The sequence below is a fragment of the Pezoporus occidentalis genome, unplaced genomic scaffold, assembly GCF_034315485.1.
Source record: "Pezoporus occidentalis ecotype Australia unplaced genomic scaffold, CSIRO_AGI_Poc_V1 ctg93, whole genome shotgun sequence".
Taxonomy (NCBI): domain Eukaryota; kingdom Metazoa; phylum Chordata; class Aves; order Psittaciformes; family Psittacidae; genus Pezoporus; species Pezoporus occidentalis.
In genome coordinates this window covers 223,386-245,779 of record NW_026916294.1, presented here as the reverse complement: position 1 = coordinate 245,779, position 22,394 = coordinate 223,386, and the positions used below count along the sequence as shown (strand labels likewise).

Here is a 22,394-nt window from a genome sequence, read left to right as displayed (position 1 = left end):
AGGCAGATAACACCACAGTAATACTTCTTGAGGGCTCCCAAACAGGTATTCCCCTTTTCCTTGATTTTATTAAATATATGGCCAGGAGGGTGTTGAGTCATTAACTGTTACTTAAATACTTCCAGCATTTTACTTATTGAAAAACCAGAAAGCTGGTATGACAAAAACTGATGAAAAGGGGAATTCTTGATGTTTGCATATGTTTCAGGCTTTTAATCTCAATAAATCTGAGCAACTTCCTTACAATTTGCATTTCTGAAAAGCTTCACCGGTTAATGTCTTTTTCTGTTACTTTAAGTCCAGACCTTCCTGAGTATTCTCCATCTTCCAGAAGTCTTGAGTGTGAGCAATACAAGCCTGAGTGTTAAAAGCCACAAAATATTTGGATATAAGTTTGGGTTTTTTTTTTTTTTTAATTGATGGTTTGTATGATTGGAGGAGAATTCCCAAAATGTGCTTCCCTGTCCTCCTAAGTTAGGTGAAAACAGTGCAAGGCATAAATAATGTCACAAAAAGCATGAAAGGCATTCTAGGATACTTCCTTTCCTGTTGAAACACTGCCAGAAATCTAACCTAGGTTTCTACACTGGTTGCCTGAATTGTTTACATAAAGTTTAATAGCCTTTTAGTTAGTACTGAACTCCATCATGCTTTCCACTATCCTTCCATGAAATATTGTATTTTTATGGCAATCTATTTCTGATTGAAGCATTTTACATAAATTGTAGTTGGACTTTGAAAGCTGCTAGGGGTTTTCTTTTTTCTCTTTTCTTTTCCATAATTTTTATTGTATAAATAGAGACACATTAAAGTGATGTGTTGCTAAGAAATTAACTAGTGCATGGGAACAGATATTTAAATGGACATAAAACTGAATTGGTAAGAATAATATCTGATTAATGTGCTTTAAGTAAGGCTTAGACTCATGGTCTTTAAATGAATGGAAAGGTAGACAATAAACATTGCTATTGTTTCTCTGATGGCTTCTTTGGATATGCCGTGGTCCTTTATTATAGAGGCACATTTTAGTCACATTTACAGTAAGCATGTTTTGTTTTCTTTTTCTGTGGGTCTGGGTATGTTTGTGGCTACATGCAAATAAGCATCTGGATTTCTAATGTAAAAGAATAGTGCTGTTAAATCATTTTGGTAAGGAGCAGTGATGCACAAAGCCTGTACATGAAAGAGAATAAGTCATAAGGTGGGAAATAGTGAATTTTTACCCTGATAATATGTATGTTATATGATAATACACTGCCTATTTTATGTATCTGGAAACATATCATTAGCAATTTGTTTTAAAGTTTTTCTAGTTAGTATAAATCTAATTAGTATAAATAAAAATTCAGAGTTGGAATTGGTGCTGAAGAGAGAGTAGTAGCAGCTAAATCAGCTCTGCCAGCAGCTGAATTTCGCATTTGTGTTAGAACAGTGAGTAAGTAGCTTTGCATCCCCTCTGTTAGTGGAGGTGACTAGAGAATCTGCCTTACTAAAAGCTTCTGGGTCCTCACTGCTTACCTTTCCAGGATAGTTGACTATGCTGGGTAAGTTCATACAAACAATGCATAAGTGGTGAGAATGTCCACAGTGTATTCTAGGAGAAATGTAGAAAATTAAGGAAATTATCAGTAGTGGAAAGTAACCCATGTTGGTATAGTGTGTGAATAGCTTCCTCTTATTGAATTTTGTTCTGATTACTGTTAGTAATTTGCTTTCTGATTAAGGAATAATAATTTAATCCAATTCACATGAATGTTCACATGTTCTCCTAAGCTGGCACGCTAGCATTTTCATCAGCTCAAGGGTAAGAATCCTCTCCTACATATCAAATAATTGTGGTGACTTTTTCTATTCTTAAAAGTTAGAGGAAAAGTATTATTTTTCCTTTTAACTTATGTATTTTGAATTTGTGAGCTATGGCTCTTGGGATTTCATAGCATTGTTGCAATGTCACATAACAGTTTTTAAGGTGTTAGATTGTACTGGGAATTAAAATGCATGCATAATTAAAGTCTTTTTCCTAAGTTTACAGGTAGAGATGAAGTGCGTAGAAAGCTAGTCAAGGAAAACTCGAAGTTTTCCGTGGTACACTTAAGAAACATTAAGATCAAATGCATAAATAAATAGATAAATAAATGTTATCGGAAGAAGAGAGGTACAAGTTTCAGCTTAACTTAGAAAAGCAGTTGCATGACAGATATTGAGGAAAAGTAAATAATTGGTGGTTAGGACTAGAACATAATTTAAAATATTTGCACATAAGTCAAAGAAAAATCCATGGAACTAAATTTGAACTAAGTGTAAACTAAACTCAGTTCAAAACAGTTGAGAGAAATTACAAGATGACTTCTTCCACCAAAGAGCCTGCCCCTGTTGATGCTTCTTTGGAGTTACAGGAATCAATACTGTAGTGCTCCAGCCAAAGAACCAAAAAATACTAAAGCAATTTATACTAAGATCATTCCTTATTCCTACATGTTATCGCCTGGTAGCAGAGTGCTTCTTAGGAGTAGAACTGCCGTGGGGGAAAGCCACAGGCTCTGCAAAATCTGTGGCCTTCATGTGCTGTCATATAAATTGTGGTCACAGCAGGTATTAGTTTACAGGCTTCAGCAGAGAAGCTGAGGACACGAATGTACAAGGAGATTAGCCTACTCTTCCAGGAGATACAACTGGAGGAGCAGTACATCATGTTAACTCTCAAGTGTAAGGAAGTTTCAGTTGCAAGTTCTGTGTTCACTTGACAAATTAGGTAGAGAACTTGAGTTTTCTCTGGCACCTTCTGAAAGCACTGCCATTTAACATCTGCTTCTTCCAGTCATGTCCCTGAGTATAACAAGAAAATGCAGAAAGAGGACACCAATACTGTGACATAAAGCAGATACATTAGTAGACATTGTTGGGAATGTATAATGTCTTTTGCTTTTCTACAAGAAAGAAAAAGTATGATTATAAAATCTAAACAGTCTAGCTGGAAAGGAAGGAAAAAGAATTGTGGAGCAGTGGGACTGAAAAATATACTGTGTTCTACATACATGAGAGTGGAGGCGGGGGGAGAGGGTTGGCGTGAAATACGAAAGCCTCTTAAGGGTTTGCCACTTGTGAATTATGCATCTTGCTCTCACTAGTAGGTGTAAATGCATAATTCTAATCTGTTCTTATGACTTATTTATAACATGAAGTATAATGTAAATTCTGTGCCTCCTTTGTAGAAGCTTAACATGCTGGTTAAAGTATGAAGATATTTCAGGGAGCCTACACCGACAACTTTCTTGGCATAGCCCTCTGTTGCCAGTTAAAGAGCATAAACTTCAAACAGTAAATTAAAATAGCTATACCCCCTATTAACAGGAGGAATACAGACAGGATGTAAGAAATCAGGATCAACAGATAATAAGAAAAGCATTCATCTTGAAATAAACTACTCTGTATTATTATTATTTATGATAGTTACTGTTATTAATAAAGTACATGTGGAATAGAGAAAAAGCCTGCAACACCCACTGAATTTATGAGTCTGGGGACAGATGCATGCTCTTTCCTTTATATCACTGGCACTGATCGATCTCTATTTTTCCCTTATGATGGTTTATGCCATTATAACTGTTTGGTGGCTCCTTACTACTGAGTTATGGTTGCAAAGCACTTCACGAATGAGAACAAGCCTCTGAACATTACATCCTAATCTGCACATCCTATAGATACGCCATCATACAGGGCAGCTGACTGCACCACCTGTGATCTGTGTACCCACAAAGATGATTTATTCCTGTAATCCCAGTTAAATGCATCACATCAGATTGTGGCAGTTATATTAACTGATGACATTACTGACGCTACATGACATAAGTGGGTAGTACAACATGGCAGGTTGAAAAAAATTTGTGCTTTTCAGGGTTTTTTAAGTTTGGGTTTGTTTTTGTTATTTGGTTGGTTTGGTTTTGGGTTTTTTGTTTTTTTTTTGTGTTTTGTTTGTTTGTTTGTTTGTTTTTCTTTTCTTTAGAGTAAAATATATAAATAGCACGTAAACTTTTTTCTTTTTAAAAAGGGAGGGAGGGGGATCCCAAGTATTTCCCCCAACCACTTGTTGTCCATATTAATGACTTAATATCTATCTAATTGTTCTGGTAAGGACAGAGGAAACTAGGTAGAAGTACAGTCTATTTCACTATGCTGCTAATTCTATGGGCAGCTCAAAACCAGCTCAGCTTTTATAGTCTTACAACAGATTTAACTTGCTATAAATTGTCTTGTTTAGGAACAGTGCTCAGAAGCTGAATCCTCCCATTATAGCTGTTCCAGCACCATAGTAATGTTTTAGCAAAACCCTTTATTCTCTGACTATAATTCAGATATACAGAGCTGTTCCTTCCGGTCCTGGAAAAGTGATAGTATCTCTTCTTCAGAAACTCTTAAACCACATGTTGCCTTGCCCTGATAGTGAGAGTTGTTCTCTAATAATCTTGCATTCATGGGTCTATACAGAATGGTGGAACTAGTTACCCATAGTGGCCGTAAAAATACATACATAGCTCAATAAAGCTCATAACCTATAAACCATTAATCTGTAATCTCTACTTGGTATCAGTTCAAGCAACCATTGTCATATTTTTCTTTCGGCTCCAAATTAGATTAATTATTCTGAAAATCCCACTTTTTAAATTTACTGGATGTCCTTTTCTCCCTGTATTACTGAAAGGGAGCTCATGGGAACACAAGGTCCTAATTGCTTTCCTATGTAGGACTTAGTATCTTATATACCTGCCTGGTGTGTCATCTTCTTTGTTTCCTTTATACAGGTTGTTTTTTTAGCGTCTCTTCCTAAAAGAGTGTTTGTAAGCCTGTGCTTTCTCACTGCCATTTTCCAGCCAAACTTTATTTCTGTATTTTGTAATATATGCTATTCCAGATGAGACTGCACTATTGATTTATATAAAATGATAGTATTAGTTGCTGTATTACTTACCATATATTCTTATATAACTTAATATCCTACTGGCTTCTCTTACTACAGCTGCATATTTGCATGTGTTCTTCAGCAGCCTGTAAAAGTGGCAGTCAGGCACTTCTGACCTGAACTGATAGCTCAGCAACAGATATAAACTGGATCTGAATTCTGTTTCTCCCACTGCAGCAAGATTGGAATTACTTGGGAATACAGGATGTACTTCTGTTAGAGAGCCAAGGGATTCTTGGTCATACTAATGTGAATTCAGAGCAGTTCCATTTTTATAGCAGCAGGTATCTGTGATTCAAATTTGCAACGTAGTTGCCTAGTGAAAATATATTTTTCCAGTTGTGTAATAATACAGAGGTAAAAATGTTCAAAACACTTCCCCCCCCTCCCCCTTTTCACAGTTTTGGGCTCGACATTGACTGAGAGATCATGATTCTTATGACTTATACTAATAACTCCCCTCTATTTAAGCTGATAGCAATACAGTGGCTGGATTGGAAGCATTCATTAATGGAAATCTTCTTTTAAATCTTAAAAGAGGGCCGTGTCATGCCATATTACATGCAAAGGAATGACAAAGAGTAAAACAAACTAAGATAGTGATATTGGTATGAGCATTATTACTGCTCTTCAGGGGCCTGATAAGAATTTATGTGATATGTCCTCTTTCTGCTTTCTCCCCCTTTGACCTTCAAATTCACTTTATTTGTCCAGCTGTTATAGTTGAAGTAAATAGGGAGACAATGAATGGTTTTAATTCTAGCAAACAAAAATGTAACTTGAAAGATCATTAGATTCAGTTGATGCTGAATATTTGCACTGACTGGCTGTATATTGTTTTGACAATAAGAAAAGCCTTTAAAAACATTCTTAGGACACCTGTATATTTTTCTGATGGTGACTAATGATGATGGGACAGGGTAGAAAATCAGGGATGTCAGGGGAAGGAAGATTCCAAGGATCTTCATGCATGTACAATGATTCTTCTGTGGTCAGTGACATGGGATGTCTTTACAAATGGAATCAAGTAGATTAATTGATGGTAAAGTATTAAGAGAAGTTTAAATGTCCTTCTCTGATGCTTCCCGTCATTTTTTTCTAAACAGTGTGGTGTGTGATACTCCACATGATTTGAGTTTTCTTCATTTGAGCACCTTTAGGACTTCAAGTGAGTGGAGGGCAAGGACACCCTGGAAAAGCATAGAATCATAGGATTGTTAAGGTTGGAAGAGACTTTAAAGCTTATCCAGTTCCAACCCTCTGCCACAGGCAGGGACACCTCACACTAGAGCAGGTTGCTCCAAGCCTCATTCAACCTGGCCTTGAACACTGACAGGGATGGGGCAGCCACAGCTTCTCTGGGCACCGTGTGCCAGAGCCTTTCCACCCTCACAGGGAAGGATCTCTTCTTAATATATAATCTAAATCTCCCCTCTGTCAGTTTAAAGCTATTCCCCCTTGTCCTGTCACTACAGGCCCTTGTCAAAAACCCCTCTTTCTTGTAGGTACCCTGTAGGTATTGGAAGACTTAGAAGGTCTCCGCAGAGCCTTCTCCAGGCTGAACAAGCCCAACTCTCTCAGTCTGCATTCATAGCAGAGGTGCTCCAGCCCTCTGCACATCTTCATGTATTCATTCAAGTATTCATTTGGGCAGGTCCAGCTCCCTATTATGTAAAGTACCTACAGTAGCTATCTCAGGGACATGCTTTAAAACAAAAGACTGGTATTGTTGTATTCCAACTTTTGCAATAGGAAAGGAATAATATGCATGTTTAATTAAAAAGATATGTACCTTGCTAGGGTAAGATTTAAATTAGTAGTTTTACCACCCCCCCACTCAGCAAAAAATGAAACACAATAATCAGGAATAGATGCTAATTCAGCCTTGTGAATTGTTCAGGATGGAACATAACATTTGAGGGATGAATTTGTGCTCGAAGTAGTACAAGAGTTTGGGCTGATAAAATGTCAGAAAGGTTTTCCGTGCAACAGTTAATGGTTCTAAGAGACACTTGGTTCCAAGAGACACTGTTATAAATGTGAAAACAAATAGACTTCATAATCTTTGCTGTTAAGACATAATTATAGCTAAAAGCATTAAAGTACTTTGGAAGTACTACTTTTCCAAAGGTGGAACTGCAGTACTGTAGTTCTACCACATGCATGTAATGTCTTCATTAATTATTTGAAATACTGGCAAACTGAAGTTTTCAAAGAGCCTTTCTGCTGTGGTTTAAGCCCAGCTGGTAACTCAGAACCATGCAGCCGCTCGCTCACTTCCTCCCTTCCACTCCCCCCCCCCCCCCCACTGAAAAGTGCTTGATTGGAGTAAACATTACTTAGCAACTACTAAAAACATTGGTGTTATCAGTGTTGTTCTCAGACTGAAGTTGGAAACACAGCACTGCACCAGCTGCTAAGAAGGAGAAAAATGACTATCACAGCTGAAACCAGGACACTTCCTTTACACCTTTGTTTCAAAGGTTTTTTATTCTTGAATATATCTTTTTTACACAGTCCAACATAGGACTGTCATGTTTTTGCTGCTCCCATATGACACACGGCTATACTCTTTAATTCCTCAGAAGGGGGCCTGGAAGTTACACCTTTCCTGAATTCTTCTGAAGCGTATAAATCTCAAATGAAATGAGGATTTACTGCTTTATGAGTAATTTGGAAAAAATTCAGCAATATTGACTGCTGAGGGAAGAGCTTATAAAACTCATCAGTATTTCTTGGACAGCTAGAAGCAAAGTTGGTTTGTCCATATGCCATTGTGTCAAAGACTTTGCTGGTTAGGTAACAGAACAACAGCTTATGATGCGTCCTGAAAATCATTATTTGTGACCCTGAGTTTATTTATCTGTATTTCTTGCCCTTGTTTTTAGTGGCTTCAAAAAAATTCTCTTAATTGTCATTTTGGAACATTCATAATTATTAATTAATATCCAGCAGAATTTGCTGTTTCTTCAATTGATTGGCCAGTTCCACATGTGAAAGGCCGTTCACTGCTTGTTGGTACAATTAGGTATATGAGCACACTGTTTCCCGGGGCTTGTTTGAGTTGCCTGAAGTAGGCAAGTGGTGTCATTTGTGATGCCGTTTTTTCCTGAAATATTGAGTGATGAGTGGGATGGCATGGGATTCACAAGAAATCTATGAAGATGGAGCATTAATATAATGCTTTCCAGAGAAGATTGTACATTAGCACTGGTTCTTCAAGAGTCAATATAATTAAGTGATTGGTGCTTTATAAATACAGAAAGCAGCATGTACTCTACTAAAAGTTATATATGAATTGTTGCTTGCTTTCAGAAAATGTCAGGAGGGAAAGAACCACTAATGGTATCTGATGGAGTAAGCCTGATAATATGATCTTGGCACTTACTTTATGAATTTGATTTTATTTTTTGATAGCGTATAAAGATCAGATAGGGATATTCTTGTATTTGGTGATGCAGATTTATGGTCCCAAAGGGTTTGCCTTCTAATTAAAAATTAAGTTACTCTGAGGTAATTTAACAAACTATGAGAAAGAAGATGAGAGAACAGAATAAGGGTGTGAGTAATGAGCTGAAGTAGTCGTACAGTCTACCTACAATAACAATGTGGTGATTGGAATTCTTTGGAAGTGTTTCATCTTTATACTCTCTCAGCAGGTTTTCTTTGTTGTGCTGCTAACAACCCCTTGCTGCTGTATTATTTTCCTTTGAATATAGCTATGGGATAGCTATTGTCTCAATTATTTTACTAAGAGAAACTATGTGGGGTTCCTTACACAAGTCACATTTCAGCTGAGTGCTCACCAAGACAGGACATTGCCATTTCTGGTCCTTACAATCAATGCCTGAAACTAGGGAGAGTGGAAATAGGGTGGAAGAGAAATAGGAAAGAAGGGTATGTGACTCTTGCTGTAAATGTGAATACAAAATGCTGCATGTTACAGATAAATGAAAACATTATAGACATTAATACTGTACTACTTTTTAACTGTGGTGTGCTCTGACATCTTGATAGTAAACTGAAGTTCCTAAATCTCTAATTTTGGGCTTGGTTTTTTTTTTACTCTAGTAACAATGTTTTTCTTCTCTATCTTAGAAATATCTCTCAAATTCCATGCTAAAAGTAGCACTGTAGTGTTGCATATTATCTTTCAATGACTACCCATTAAATTTGATCAAAGCAAAGTGAGTGTTCTTACTGACCATGCAAACAGGGTCATTCTTTATTCTTTCTGTCTCATGCATCGATTGTGCTATAAGACCTTATGCTGGTGGTTATTAGAAACTAGATATACACCAAGCACTGTAGTTAGATTTATCATGATATTTAAGATAGTGGCTTTGGTTAGTGTGGCAAGTTCTACATATACCACATATATAATAAATGTAGTGGTATGCGAATGTCGATGTTAATGATAGACACTATAGTTAGCATTTCTCTTGCTGATATGTGAGTTAGAAAAGAATTTAGTTTGTTTGTATTGCCCCCAGGGTCAAAGAGATGGAAAGACAGGTTGGGCCCTTCCCCTTCTCCTCCCCTGCCCTTCTTCTTCCTCCCCTCCACCTCTATCTCTGGGGAAAGGAAATAATGGGTTTTAAACAGGTATGTGGTGATTTAGTTTAGCTTTATTTTGTTCTGGTTTTGATTTTTTCTGGCTACCTGCTACCTTAATAGAATGATTTGAGGGAATCTTGTGCCCTTTAGGAAGTCTCTTTTTTTTTGTTTACTCTTTAGTGCTCTTTGCCCTTCTGAATCCAGAAATGAGTACAAGACCAAATCCCGAATTTAGGCTTTTCTCATAATTTTTAAGTTTATATTTGTTTTGATAAGAAGTGATTTAGAAGAGTAGTTATTGTAAAATCGCAATAAAAAGTATTTGAAATTATTTTAAAGTAATGCAAGAGACCGGAATTATGGAATACACAGGAATATAGCTTGATCAAGCAAATGTGTAAAAAAGCTTTCAGCTTTTGCTGTGAGTTAAAAAGAAAATAACTGTCTGCTTATTGGGTTGATTCTGTAAATCGAGATCAATTAAATTCTTCGGCAACAGCATGAAATCAATCGTAAAATAACAAATAAACACATAACTCATACCCTATATTGTAAATGATGGTTTGTTTGACATTAATCACTGGGGTGCATTTTCCTGTAACACATTTCTGGATAATGCTTGTGGATCCATTTCTAATGTGTTTGAGAGGGATCTGTTTATCATGTCCACAATTGCTGTATTTGATCTTATGCAAATCATGCAATCAAGCAAATGGAAAGCAAGGCATTGTTGCTAGAGGACCTTGACAAATGGTGTCTTTGTAGTCTTAAGAACCTCCTCCCTTATTGTTCAGATTTATGTTTGTATCTGTAGTTTTTGAATTCACTGATCCATTTTGAAACCCTTTGAACTTTAAATAGGAAAATATCTGCCAAATCAGATTGTGACAAATAACTGCAGTAATTATGATATAATATGATTTCTGTTGTTCAGTTTGTCAGTTTCTGGTTCTAACCTTTTAGAAATACTACTTACACTGTATTCATGGGCACATCCAAACCTTGATGAAGTCTATGGATTTTCCTTGACTGCAAACCTCATGCTTTGAGTGGCATTGCTATGTCTCTAATTACTGTGTTTACTTCTACTGCTCCCACTAACAGTTTTTCTTTTTAGACTTTATCCCAGCTAAATCTTTAGATTCCATTGAAGCATTCTATTCAACATTTATTAATCAAAATACATTAGCAGTATTAAAAATCAAGAAAAGGAATACACATCTTTGATCCTGTTGTTTTTTCCATTCCAGGGACTGTGATGCACATAGTAACTTGCAGTCACTTATTTTTTTCAGGGAGGGAAATGAAACATATTCCATTCTCTTCATCTGTGACAAAGTTCCTCCCTCTTCAAATTTGACTAGATATTTCCAGAAACTCTTACGCATGCAAGTAGTCTCACCAGCTACTGTGTGCATCAACTCTGGGTTTCAGTACAAGCTACCTATTTTAAAAAACAGTTCCTTAAAGGAGAGAAAAATACTGCTCCCCAACTGCTGTCACAAATCTGTGTACAAGGAAAACAGTGTTCACCACAAATAAATGGAAAAAGAGAGATCCACTTCTTTTTCTTTTCTCCCTTCCCCTGTGTTTTATTTGCCCTGCTAAGTGAAGCCACACAATGTAGTTTCATTTCAGAGAAGAATGTGTGTTCATTATTTACAAGGATATGAATTAAATAGCTGCATGGATTGCTTTCAGCTGTTCCTTTTATGATTGCTAAAAGTAAAATCCTTCTCATCACTTGCTTGCCCACCTGGAACATGGAATATCTGATACTTGTGTCACAGACTTCCATCTCCATTTGTACTTTCTGTGACTTCTCAGATGGCAGCTGCAAAGAAGAAGGTGTACACTAATGAGGGCAATACCGTCGGTACAGTGTGTGGAGTTTACTTTCTCCTCTTGCTGAGCCAGCTTGAGCACCTGCTCTGGAGTGTGCTTTCCCCCTCTCACCCGCATAAGCACTGCTTAACCCTGGTAGAATCAGACCCATTATGTTGATTAAACATGTCACTGTGTTACAGGCATTCACTTGATGATTTTTTTTTATTTTTTTTTTTAACTCACACTTTGCCATGTGCCCTATAGTGCAACGCCACTGAATGATACTGCCTTTTCAGTAGTACCAATTCATTCTCTCCTCACACACAGTGGAGTAAATCAGAAGGAATTCCATTCCAGCAGGGACTGGGGGCATTATATGAGGAGAAAACTAACAAGAAAGAACTTGGGTCTATAACATTTCTGCTTTAGTGATGTTTTTGTCATCGATCTCTTAATTTGAGCTCATCAGTATTTTTACACAAAATGATAACGATATTATTTGGCTGTGAGGTCGCCTGCATTTGTTGTCTCTTGCAAAAACCCACAACTTTTCTGGCATACTAAAATGTCTATCTATAACGTCTTCATTTTACTTGTATACCTTAACACTGTTGCCAAAAGCTCAATTAGAAATTCCTTCTTAAAGGGTTTGCTCATTAAAATTCTGTGATTTGTATTTTAATATAAAAAATAAAAGAAAAAGGTTAGACAATTATGTCTGCATTACTTTCCCACTATAATTTTTCTGACAAACATTCCTTTATTAGTATAGGGAAGAATATATGAGGCTGAAGAGCTTTTAGAATATTTATTCAGCAAAGTTGCTACGTTTTAGTCTCCATTTTCTGCTGTAATTGGAATCGCTTCATAAAAAATTACCATTTAATAGTTGTATTGCTATAGCATTAGACAGGTTGTCTTTAGTGAAATAAATATTACAAATGTTTGTCATTCGTGCAGCTGAAGACAGGCAAAGAAAGAACTGGCCGGTATGAGTGGTGGCAACAATGAATTTCCTTTGTGTTCATGCTTATAATGAAATCTGCATGAAGTGAATCCTTGTATGTATTATTGCTTGACGTTCATTTACCATACGTCATGTTTTTAAACAAAATACAACCTGGCTGTGTTAATGAACCCGTACTTGTTTTTCCATTAATTTGATTTGATTTAATCATCTTAAAGGTGTTCATTTGCCACTGTAGAGAATTGATGTAGTACATAGCACCTGAGAGGCTAACATCTTTCTTTTTCTTTGGGTGGTGTGCATTTAAGTGTAAATGTACTGTGCAATGAGGTCATCTCAACCAATGCCTGTCCCATAGACCTGTTAATAGTTAAAATTTGCAGTTATTTGCTATTAAACAGCAAATATTCACTCATCTGGGATAAACGTGAAACGTCTAAGACATACAGGTCTCTCTTCCTCTTGATTTTGTGAATTCACTACCCTCTGATAGTTATAAAAAAACAAGGTAAAATTAATATACAAAGTAAACTAATATTCCTTATTTCCCCCTAGATTTAGCTGTTTTTACGCCGCACCAGTTTCTGCTCACTGCATGCACATTCGCTGGCTGTACAAACAGTTCCCAGGTCACCTTGTTTACAGCACAGCTACCACCGTCTCATGTAGATGCCCCAGTCCTGACGGTTTTGGATCCTAGAACAATATATGTACAGTAAGTAATGATTTCTTCTTTCCTGACAACACAATAGTACATCAGTTTATTCAAGAATTCTAGTGAGTTCAATCAGGGGAAGGGTTTGTGACATAAAATTAAATTTATTATGATTAAATGCATAGAAGTGATTAGTTTAGTGGTTCTGTGAACCTTCTGATTATCACTTGCCAACTTAATTTCCATTTTGTCTTTACGCAATCAGTATAACCTACATATGGGCATAGCCTCTGAAAAACTTCAGTGCAGGATATGTTCTGGTGCTATGCCTGTTTTGTAGCCCCTGCTTTGTGTGTTACTGTAGTCATTTACCTATTAAGTACAAATACTATATTAGAGGTATGCCTTTGACTTATTTTCATGGTTACACAACTATGTTTTCAAATTCTTACAAAAACCCCACAAAGTCCCCTAAACAAAGCATTACATTTTTCACTGTGGTCTGAATCTTTGCTGGTCTTAATCATATTTTGCTTTTATTTGCAGATGGAAAGAACCAGTAGCAGCAAATGGAATCCTAGATCGCTATATGATTTATATTGCCAAAAATGAGCAGAATGTCACAAAGTGGAATGTAATCTATAACAGCACAGAACTTTTTCTGGATTTTACTATTCATCAGCTTTTCCCGGGTACTGAATACCTCATAAAACTAGCTGTAAGTTTTAAAGATGTGTAGTAGAGGTGTAAAGTAGTGAAAATTACTCTGATGTGGTTAACATCTTGAATACTTAATGGTTCGTGCATCCACTTTGCTTTAACATCTTTCTGAAACCAAGGTGGATGGGCCATCCTGAATAACAAGTGTTTTGTTTCAGAACTGACCCTTAACAAGCATGTATATAATTTAAACACAGAGTTTTTTCAAGGATTAACTAACAGAGAATTTACCAGAACTGTATGAAAGACTTAAAAACTTATATTCAATAGTTTCTTGTATTTGATTAGTCTTTCACATTTTGTACCATGATAATTTGCTATTTCTTCATAAAATCTTTATGTAGAAAGAAACAGCAGAAAGGAAGAGTTCAGTATAAAACAGCAGTTTGTTTATTTAAAACAATATAAAAGTCTTTCGTGTTTTCATTACGTATCTTTCTTACTAGTTTTATTTTATGATGAAATAGAAGAATTTCAGCTCAGTAACAAACTTGAAAATATGTGTATAAAAGCACTGGATTGTCCCTTGTTTTAAGCACACTGTTCATTTTATAACAATACCTATATAAGGATATTTGCTTTGATAAATGCCATAGAAAAATATTCTGCTCTTGATTATGAATAAATTTACATTTATGTAGACTGGGTATGCATTCATTTTTTTTCTTAGCATGCTCTTGAATGTTCTAAATATTATACCACAAAAAATAAGCTATCTTCAGGTGATGATAAGGAGATGACTTGAACTTGAAAAAGCAAGGATATTCAGTCTAATTAAAGCTTAGATTCATGTTGAAATTAATTCATTTGTGCCTAGATATTTTGGCATAGTAAATTGTATAGCATATAAAATAGCACCGGGTCCAAAACTAGGGCAGTACTACAACAGGCATTTTATGCCTTTTAGCATAAAAATGTGACTATCAAAAGAATTTGTGCTGTCCTTCACTGTGAGACAGCCCTTCCATTCTTCTGCCCAGCTCCTGGGGGGGGGGGGCACAAGTTGAGAGGATCAGGGGAGAATTAACAGCTAGGATCTGGAGAGCAACTGGGAGTGCTTCTTTTCGTGGCTCTGCCTTGGAACATGGTTAAACCAGGTGTTGTGTGGCCTTTGTTTTTACTTCATCTTGTACAGCTTTTCCATAAGTTACTGAATACACTTTGAGGAATCTTTGATGTTTATATTTTTATTTCCTATTTGATTGTTGGTTTAGATTTGTTTTTTAATATTTTCATTGCATCAGTGGTAACCTGAAAGAAAAGATAATGTCTTCTGGTGATGGAGATAACCAGATTTACCTGGACAAAATGCAGTCATCTGTGATAGGCAGGTTACAAGACCTAAATGTCCTTGCAGCTCTAAAAATGGCAAGTCTAAAAGTGCGTGGATGCCCGTTATCTCTGAGGTGTGATAGCTTTCTTAAAACATTTGAATCCATTGTATTTAGAACTTGTCAGACTACTTTGACAAGAATGTCATGTTAGGGATTTACAAATTACAAAGTTTCAGTGTGTACAAATGTCAACATCAAATGTAGCAAAACCATATCACGCACACACACCTGGAAAAAAATTGAAATATTTAGTGTTTCACATATAATTTAATAGGAATTACAATAAAACTTTTAAAGTAAAGACAACAATAGAATACCTTCAGCACTGGGAATTAATGCTTGCTTTCTTTGGTTAGAATAAAACAGTTATATCAGCTTGAACCTTTTTCTTTCTCTTGTTTCACAGGTAATACTAATTTTGTTTTGTATCCATTCAAAAGCTGGCTTTGGTTTACATGAGAAATTTTAAGTTGAGTCATCAAAAGTTGCTGCTTTGAACACAGGAATTGGGATCCTCATCGGCAGAACTGTCAGCACCTCACAGGCTGCTGGCTTTAGCTTTTGTATGACAGGTTAATATAAGTACACTAAGTTAACAAAATGTCTTTGTATGTTCTCACCACTTTTTACAATTTATTCCTGCCATTTAATATGTAGCAGTTGTACTCATAACTAGTGCAACAACTTTTGCAAGCAAATTGACTGCTTCTTTCTAAAAGTCAATTGAGAAGTCTTAAAGTCATGTTTCCATGGATCAGTGCAAAGGAACTTGTTTTTGCTCTGTTCATGCTCTAAGATGGATGAGTGTGAGCCAGGCCAGTTTGAAAGCAAATGAAAAGCTGCAAGGCTGCGTTTAGTAGCCGGGGTGGCATACCCATTTATATGATTTGGGTGTTACTGTGATTCAGCTGTTAAGCTAGTATCACCTCATGGCTGTGTTTTGTGTCTAAGCCGGCTCTGGTGCTAACAGGAGGATTGCTGTGTGGTGTCTTGTTATGTGGTTTGTATCTGTCTTTTGGCTGTCTTGATGCCTAGGTATTTTTGCAAAATTTGCCTCAAATCTGTTTCTTGGTGAAGTTTAGTATGGCGTAGTGGGGCTCTATCTAGGTGTAGGATTTCATGGCTTTAAGCATTACTGGATGTGATAGTCTCAGCAATGCCCAGTCTGTTTGGATACACTGATCTAAAAACCCACTGTTTAAAATGTAGATGAGTTTTCTTTCACTGATTTTTATTAGAAAAATTAGACACTTCATTCCCCAGCACGTTTCAGGGGTACACAAATTGAGTTTCACGAAATTCAAGAAATAAATAAATGGGAAGGCTGCTGTTACTGAGACCTTGAATGAAAAAGCGCTCCACTGCTGAGGAAAGCTCAGTGGAACTTGTTTAACAAGGTAATAAGGAGCATGCAAGGAAGAGGTCTTCCAGAGCTGGTGTTTTCAGTTTCTTCATTAAGCCAATAGAAGTGAAATAGTTTGAAGAATAGTTTGCATTTTCTGGAAGGATAATGTTCTTACATATTTTCCTAAAAAAATGCTAACAATTATCTGAGCATTGTCTGACTATTTTAAACACTATCATGTTTAAAGTAAATGCCATTTTCAGATGTTCCCAAAACTGAGGTTGCATTCTTTCATCTTTATTAGATAGCCCAGACTGAACACAATCTGTAGTTGTGTTGGGAGTATAATTTCCAGTGACATTAACACAATCTTGGTATATAAAATAGTCTCTCATTTACAAAGAGTTATTACTTTTACCCATGGGTAAATAATTAGCATACACTTTTGGAGCAGGGTAGGAAAGATGTTGACTGGTCTCTGATTTGAAACACACTGGAAAATGGGCAATTCAAGCTAATCCTTTCAAATAAAATATACTAGCTTGAAGGAAACATTTCTGGAGATCTGGGCAATGTTATATTTTCTTTATGTGCAGGGCACACACTTCAGCACATACGCAACTCCTAAAAAAGAGATGATTCCATAAGTTTTAATTAGAAGTATGTCTGAATCTGGATCTTTGTTGAGTTCAGGTTTTTATTTATTTTATTTCTAAACAATAAAATTAAACAATAAGCTAAGGAATCTTTAAATCCAGTACAGAGTTTCTATATTCTTGTTCAGGTTTGGTTTTTTTTTTTTTTAACTTCTGTAAGAACTCCTGTCTCTTTTCACTCATCTTAGTGCAAGTAATTGGAAAACCAGTACATGTAGACACCGTAGCTGTGGAGTCTTATGTGTAAAAATGTAAAACTTTAAAAGCTTGTTGTGAGGAGATATTCACATTTATTTTTGCACATTGTATTTTTTCTTAATCAAGCAAAATATAAAACTAGTGTAATCCATCTTTCTTGTCTGGTAACTGAAATACAAATGATTTGACTTTATGATTCATAAACATGTAGCAATAACTGTTACATACTGATTTATAATAGTGTTTTTTCATTCTTTTATTTGCACTTGCACATAACTCTGTGTGCTTTCATGAAAGGCAGAACTGTCTGAATGGCATGTTTTTCTCAATGACTATTCATCAAGATGATTTCAGTGCATTGACAGTTGGTCAGTATATTCTTTACCTGGAACTTGTGAGAGCTTTTCAGTCAATTTGATCAGTTTTGCACTGTAAATGATACCTTTTGTATTCCTTTTTTTTTTTTTTTTTTTACTGCTATTACAAAAGCAGTGGAAAACTAGTGGTAATTATGACTCACACTTAAATGCAAAATACTGCAACTCAGCCATTAGTATAATGTTTCAGCTACATTCTACCTAAAAACTAAATATCATATGTAGTGCATCTTGTTGCTTAAAAAGAAGTAAACAAATCCATGCTAAGAAAAGAATCTTCACACACTTAATTTAAATATGTAAAAATTCTAAAACTTCACAGAAAAGCATTCCTAAAATCACTGGTACTACATTAAAATGTGTTTATTTGTTTTGATTCATATTTTAAGGCTTGCACTGCAGGTGGATGTTCAATAAGCGAAGCTAGCACAGCTATAACAGATGAGAGTACACCAGAAGGTGTTCCTGCTCCAAAAGCCCAGTCATACTCATCTGACTCCTTTAACATCTCATGGACTAAGCCTGAGTATCCGAATGGTAAGTGAACTCTTCTAGCCTCAAGTTAAAAAGATGATTAGTAAAGGTAAATTAATATTCTAAATGGCAGCTTATATGTGGTGCTTAATTTTTAATGATCATTTTAGCACATAAAATACCTGAGATAGTATCATTGTCTGCAGCTAAGAAATTGTGGGGTTTCAGCCTATCGCATGGTTTTAGTGGCTCAAAAGTGCTCCCTTTTGATAGTTTGTGTGTATTGCATCTCATTGTTTAACGTTTTCCAGGAGAACTGAGCTGAGGAATAGGCATTCTTGGAGAATATCAGTCCAGGATGTTGAATTCACCTTCCAATAAAATATTAATTTCTTTTACATTAATTGATAAGTAATATTAGATTTGTGTTATACGCAGTTCTTTTGAAGGTGTACATTTCCATGGCTGTGGAAGCTAAATAATATACTTTCTTTAGTTTAGAAATGATTTCCACTGTGAAATATACGTGTGTATAAACCTTTTGGGAAGATTTTACATTTCTAAGACTACTGCACAGTATCATGTGGTGTTGGAATTCACCTTGATTTTATTATCCTGTATGTAACAGTTTAAAGCACAACAGAGGATGTTATATAGACAGAAAATCACTGAATTTAAAGCAACAGTGTTTTTTTCTATTAGCTTATCATATTCATATATATAAATTATTTCTTACAGTGGTTTTACGTGAGTTTAATTTTTCCCCTGCAAGTTCTTCCCCACCTTCAACTGCTTGGCACAGCACATCCTACTTGTAAAACTTCACTACAAGGCGCTTTAAATAATCCCCCCAAAATTGGTAATTATAAAAGGTACATATATGTAATATTCTGTAAGGTCTTACGTTGCTTTTAGAAAGAAATAAGAGTATGTTGCCTGTTGTTAAATAATGTAGTGGATAATTTGTGATTCTTTATGTAGGAGTCATATTGGAAGTTTTTGCCTCCTAGCACTTTAAAAACCCTCTAACCCTGTATCTAAAATTCCATATGTGGCAAAAACTTAGAGGAAGACAAAGAGGAAGAAAAAAGGGGAGGGGTAAAGGATGTGGATGCAGGGAGTGAGAAAGGAAGGCAGAAAGATCATATATGTGGTTTAGTGGCTAAAATCTGAATAATTTTACATGTAATAGTTCATGTCATTAACTGATCCTACTACCCCTTCTTTACTGTGGGGAAAAAATCCAAGTAGTTTAGACAGTGGCTTAACTATTCAAATAAATATATATACATACATTTGTTTATACATGCATTTCAACGACACAGAAGATAAAGACCTATAGTTTGATAACTGAATTTCCACAAGCTCCATTAAAACAACTAAAACTTGGGAATACATGCCTACATTTGCACATTGTTTCTTATTGCTAATACAATATTTACTACGTACAGCTTAGCTCTCCTTTGAAATACAACAAATCGGTTATTAGGAAACAGCTGAGGGTGTTAGTACACCCTCAACGAAAAATAACTGGGCTGCAGTTTTGGTTGAATGTAAGGCTAATTTGTATTATTTTGTGGGAAAAAAAAATTATTTCATTTCATAGAGAAACGTGAAACAATACACTTAATTCTTTGTTAAAAGTTGCTTCAGGGATGTTATTTATGTACCAGGTAGAGAAAAAAGACATTTGGAAGATGATACACTGAATGTATTTGTAATATGCACATTTTCTTTTGTCTTATTTTTAAACCAGCAATAAAATGGTTGGTGGTGCGTGGCACAGAGTTATGCCACTTCGCAGCAGAGCTCTCTATTTCTGTCACATACATATCACATATGTGGATAGTGTAATATAAGCGATATTGACCATTTAGTTGAGCGTAAGATATGGAGAGGCTTATGAAATGATTACCAGATGATCTTTAAGTTCCCTTCCCAACCTAACCATTCTATGATTATGTGAAATGACATGCAGCATCAGATACTCTGTTTTGAGCCTCCACTATTCTAGTGGTCTCAATAAAGAATAATATATTCTTTATAACATACCTATTACAGTCTTACCATATAGTCATAGATAAAATTAAGTCTTGATCTGAACTGTATCTTCCAAGGCTATATGGAATTTGTGTGGGAAATATTAGGTATAGTAATTAGTTATTCAGTGAACTAATCCAGTACTTGTTCCTGAAAATGCTTGTGCTTGTGAGAGAAGATTTGTGCTTTTAGTCAGTAAAATCTACATAGATAAAAGTACATTGTCCTAAGATTTGACTTCTAGATTGTACCTGAAGAGTAAAATGGTTGTAGTACTTTAGATTCAAAGCCTCTTTTCATCTTTAATGTTTGGAATATCATTGACAGATTATATAGTCTTACCCAGGGAAGGAAGAGGAGGAAGAAAAAGGGAAGAGTGTGGAGTTTTTTTCAGTTTAAGCTTTATTTGTTTTGTTGGTTTTCTTTAAGTGAAACATAATTGTACTATAGTCAATAGAAATTTTGTCTTAAATGAAACCAAGATTTTATCTAGCTACCTAGACTTAATAATTATGAAGAAACTACATCTTTTCATGGTGACTATGTTGCTCACAAAGTCTTGTGCTTAATACGAAAATGTGCTATACTTTGCAGTACTTCATGGATGGTAAACGTCAGACATATCTATAAAGACTTTAAAAAGTAGGTAATATTTGGGCAGACTTTGAACTTTTTCTCAGTATGCTTCGGAAACATAGAGTGGTGAAATAGAGAGGCTATGTTGTTTATCCCTGGCCGAAAAGAATTATCAGCTAACTCAGAAAAATGGCTTCCCATCTCAAAGTCAAAGTCAAACTATGAGCTCTTTTGTTCTGAAATGTACTTAGTTCTTTCTTTTCATTCTGTAATCTTCTCCATCAGAGAAAAAAAAGCTCACAGTGTTGACCAGCTGCTCCTCAAGAGTGTGAATGCTGCAAGGTGCTGTGGCTTTAGGAACACTTTAAAATACTTGTCCAGTTAATGAACACTTAGTTACAGTAGGGATCCCATAGAGGCACGTATGGCACCCATGTTAATATCAGATGATCACATTATGATTCGTGCTGTTACCAGAAATATCAAAGGAATTAATAATGATATGTTGATTCCTGTAAAGGGTTATTGCTACTGACATAGATACTAAAAGTACTTCAGGGGGGTTTGGTTGGTTGGTTAGTTGGTTGGTTGTTTTTTTTCCTGTAAGACACATCTTTAATGCCAGTGTTCACATTTTTACTATGAGATAAATATGTTTGTTAACATATATGTATGTATATATTATATATCTATGCACACGCGCACACACACACATATATATGTACCATATATAGATACATGATGTTCTGATGCAAATTATATATGTATAATTTGTTTATTTGATGTAGGGCAAATGTCAACCATTAATACCCTTGCTTTACAAGCAACTAGACACAGAACCCCAAGGGACTTTTGCTTTAGGAAGCCTTTCAAACGTGGTAGGATTGATAATGTGAGATTTACCAGGACTTCCTCGCACACACATATCTCTGGTATCTGACTTGAGTTTAGCCTCTCGCTTTTCTAGAATTGAGGAATCTGTGAATCACGTCACCATACGCAGCTCTGCATTGTTTTGTCATATATAACTTTTGAAGTATAACTCTTCAATAGCTCTTCAGCTGAAACAGTTGCGTATACATTTTTATTTGGGGGAAAATCTTTTCTCAGTTTCAAACAGTATCTTCCTCAGTTTAGTTTCAAACAATTCAGTTTAAAGGGAAGGAAAGGTGAATTGTGCTATATTTTTACAATACAAAGATGTTTTCTATAATGGGAAGATCAGAAGGCATCCCCTGAAATGAACTCACTTCTAATGCACCCTACAGCTTAGTATATCTTGGCCTTAAGATTTAAATATAGCTTTTAAAAATGGAGAATATTCAGAAGGGAAAAAGATGGAGGAATAGCCCTGAAAAAAAAAAAAAAAAAGATACTCTTTTGCAATCTCAATTTCCAAAATCTAAGCCAATCTATAAAATTTAGTCTTTAGTTTATTCAGTTCTAAACACTGTGTATATACAGTCTGTACAGGATTCATGCTATCCTGTCATGCACCTGTGGAAGAACAGATTTAGGTTTTCTCATAAGTAAGATAAGCAATCATCTGCAATTTTTGAGTTAGTATTAGCCCATTGCACCAGGACCATTCTCTCATCTATCTAAAAGTCTTGCTAATATTTGTTTTGATTTTGAAAATTTATTTTCTTTCTTTAGTTTGAATATGTAAGTAATCGTTTACTTCAGGACTTTTTCTACAGCATACTTAGAA

General features: G+C 35.6%; 1 protein-coding gene across 4 annotated transcripts in view; it reads left to right on the top strand.

Moving 5' to 3' along the window:
* The window catches only part of USH2A (usherin), a 372,227-nt gene that overhangs the window by 173,666 nt on the left and 176,167 nt on the right, over window positions 1-22,394 (top strand). For all 4 annotated transcript variants that reach the window (XM_062605800.1, XM_062605798.1, XM_062605802.1 and 1 more), the window contains exons 33-35: window positions 12,864-13,023; window positions 13,510-13,681; window positions 17,983-18,130. In XM_062605800.1, the coding sequence (XP_062461784.1) occupies window positions 12,864-13,023; window positions 13,510-13,681; window positions 17,983-18,130 (480 nt within the window). The remainder of the gene's footprint in view (window positions 1-12,863; window positions 13,024-13,509; window positions 13,682-17,982; window positions 18,131-22,394) is intronic.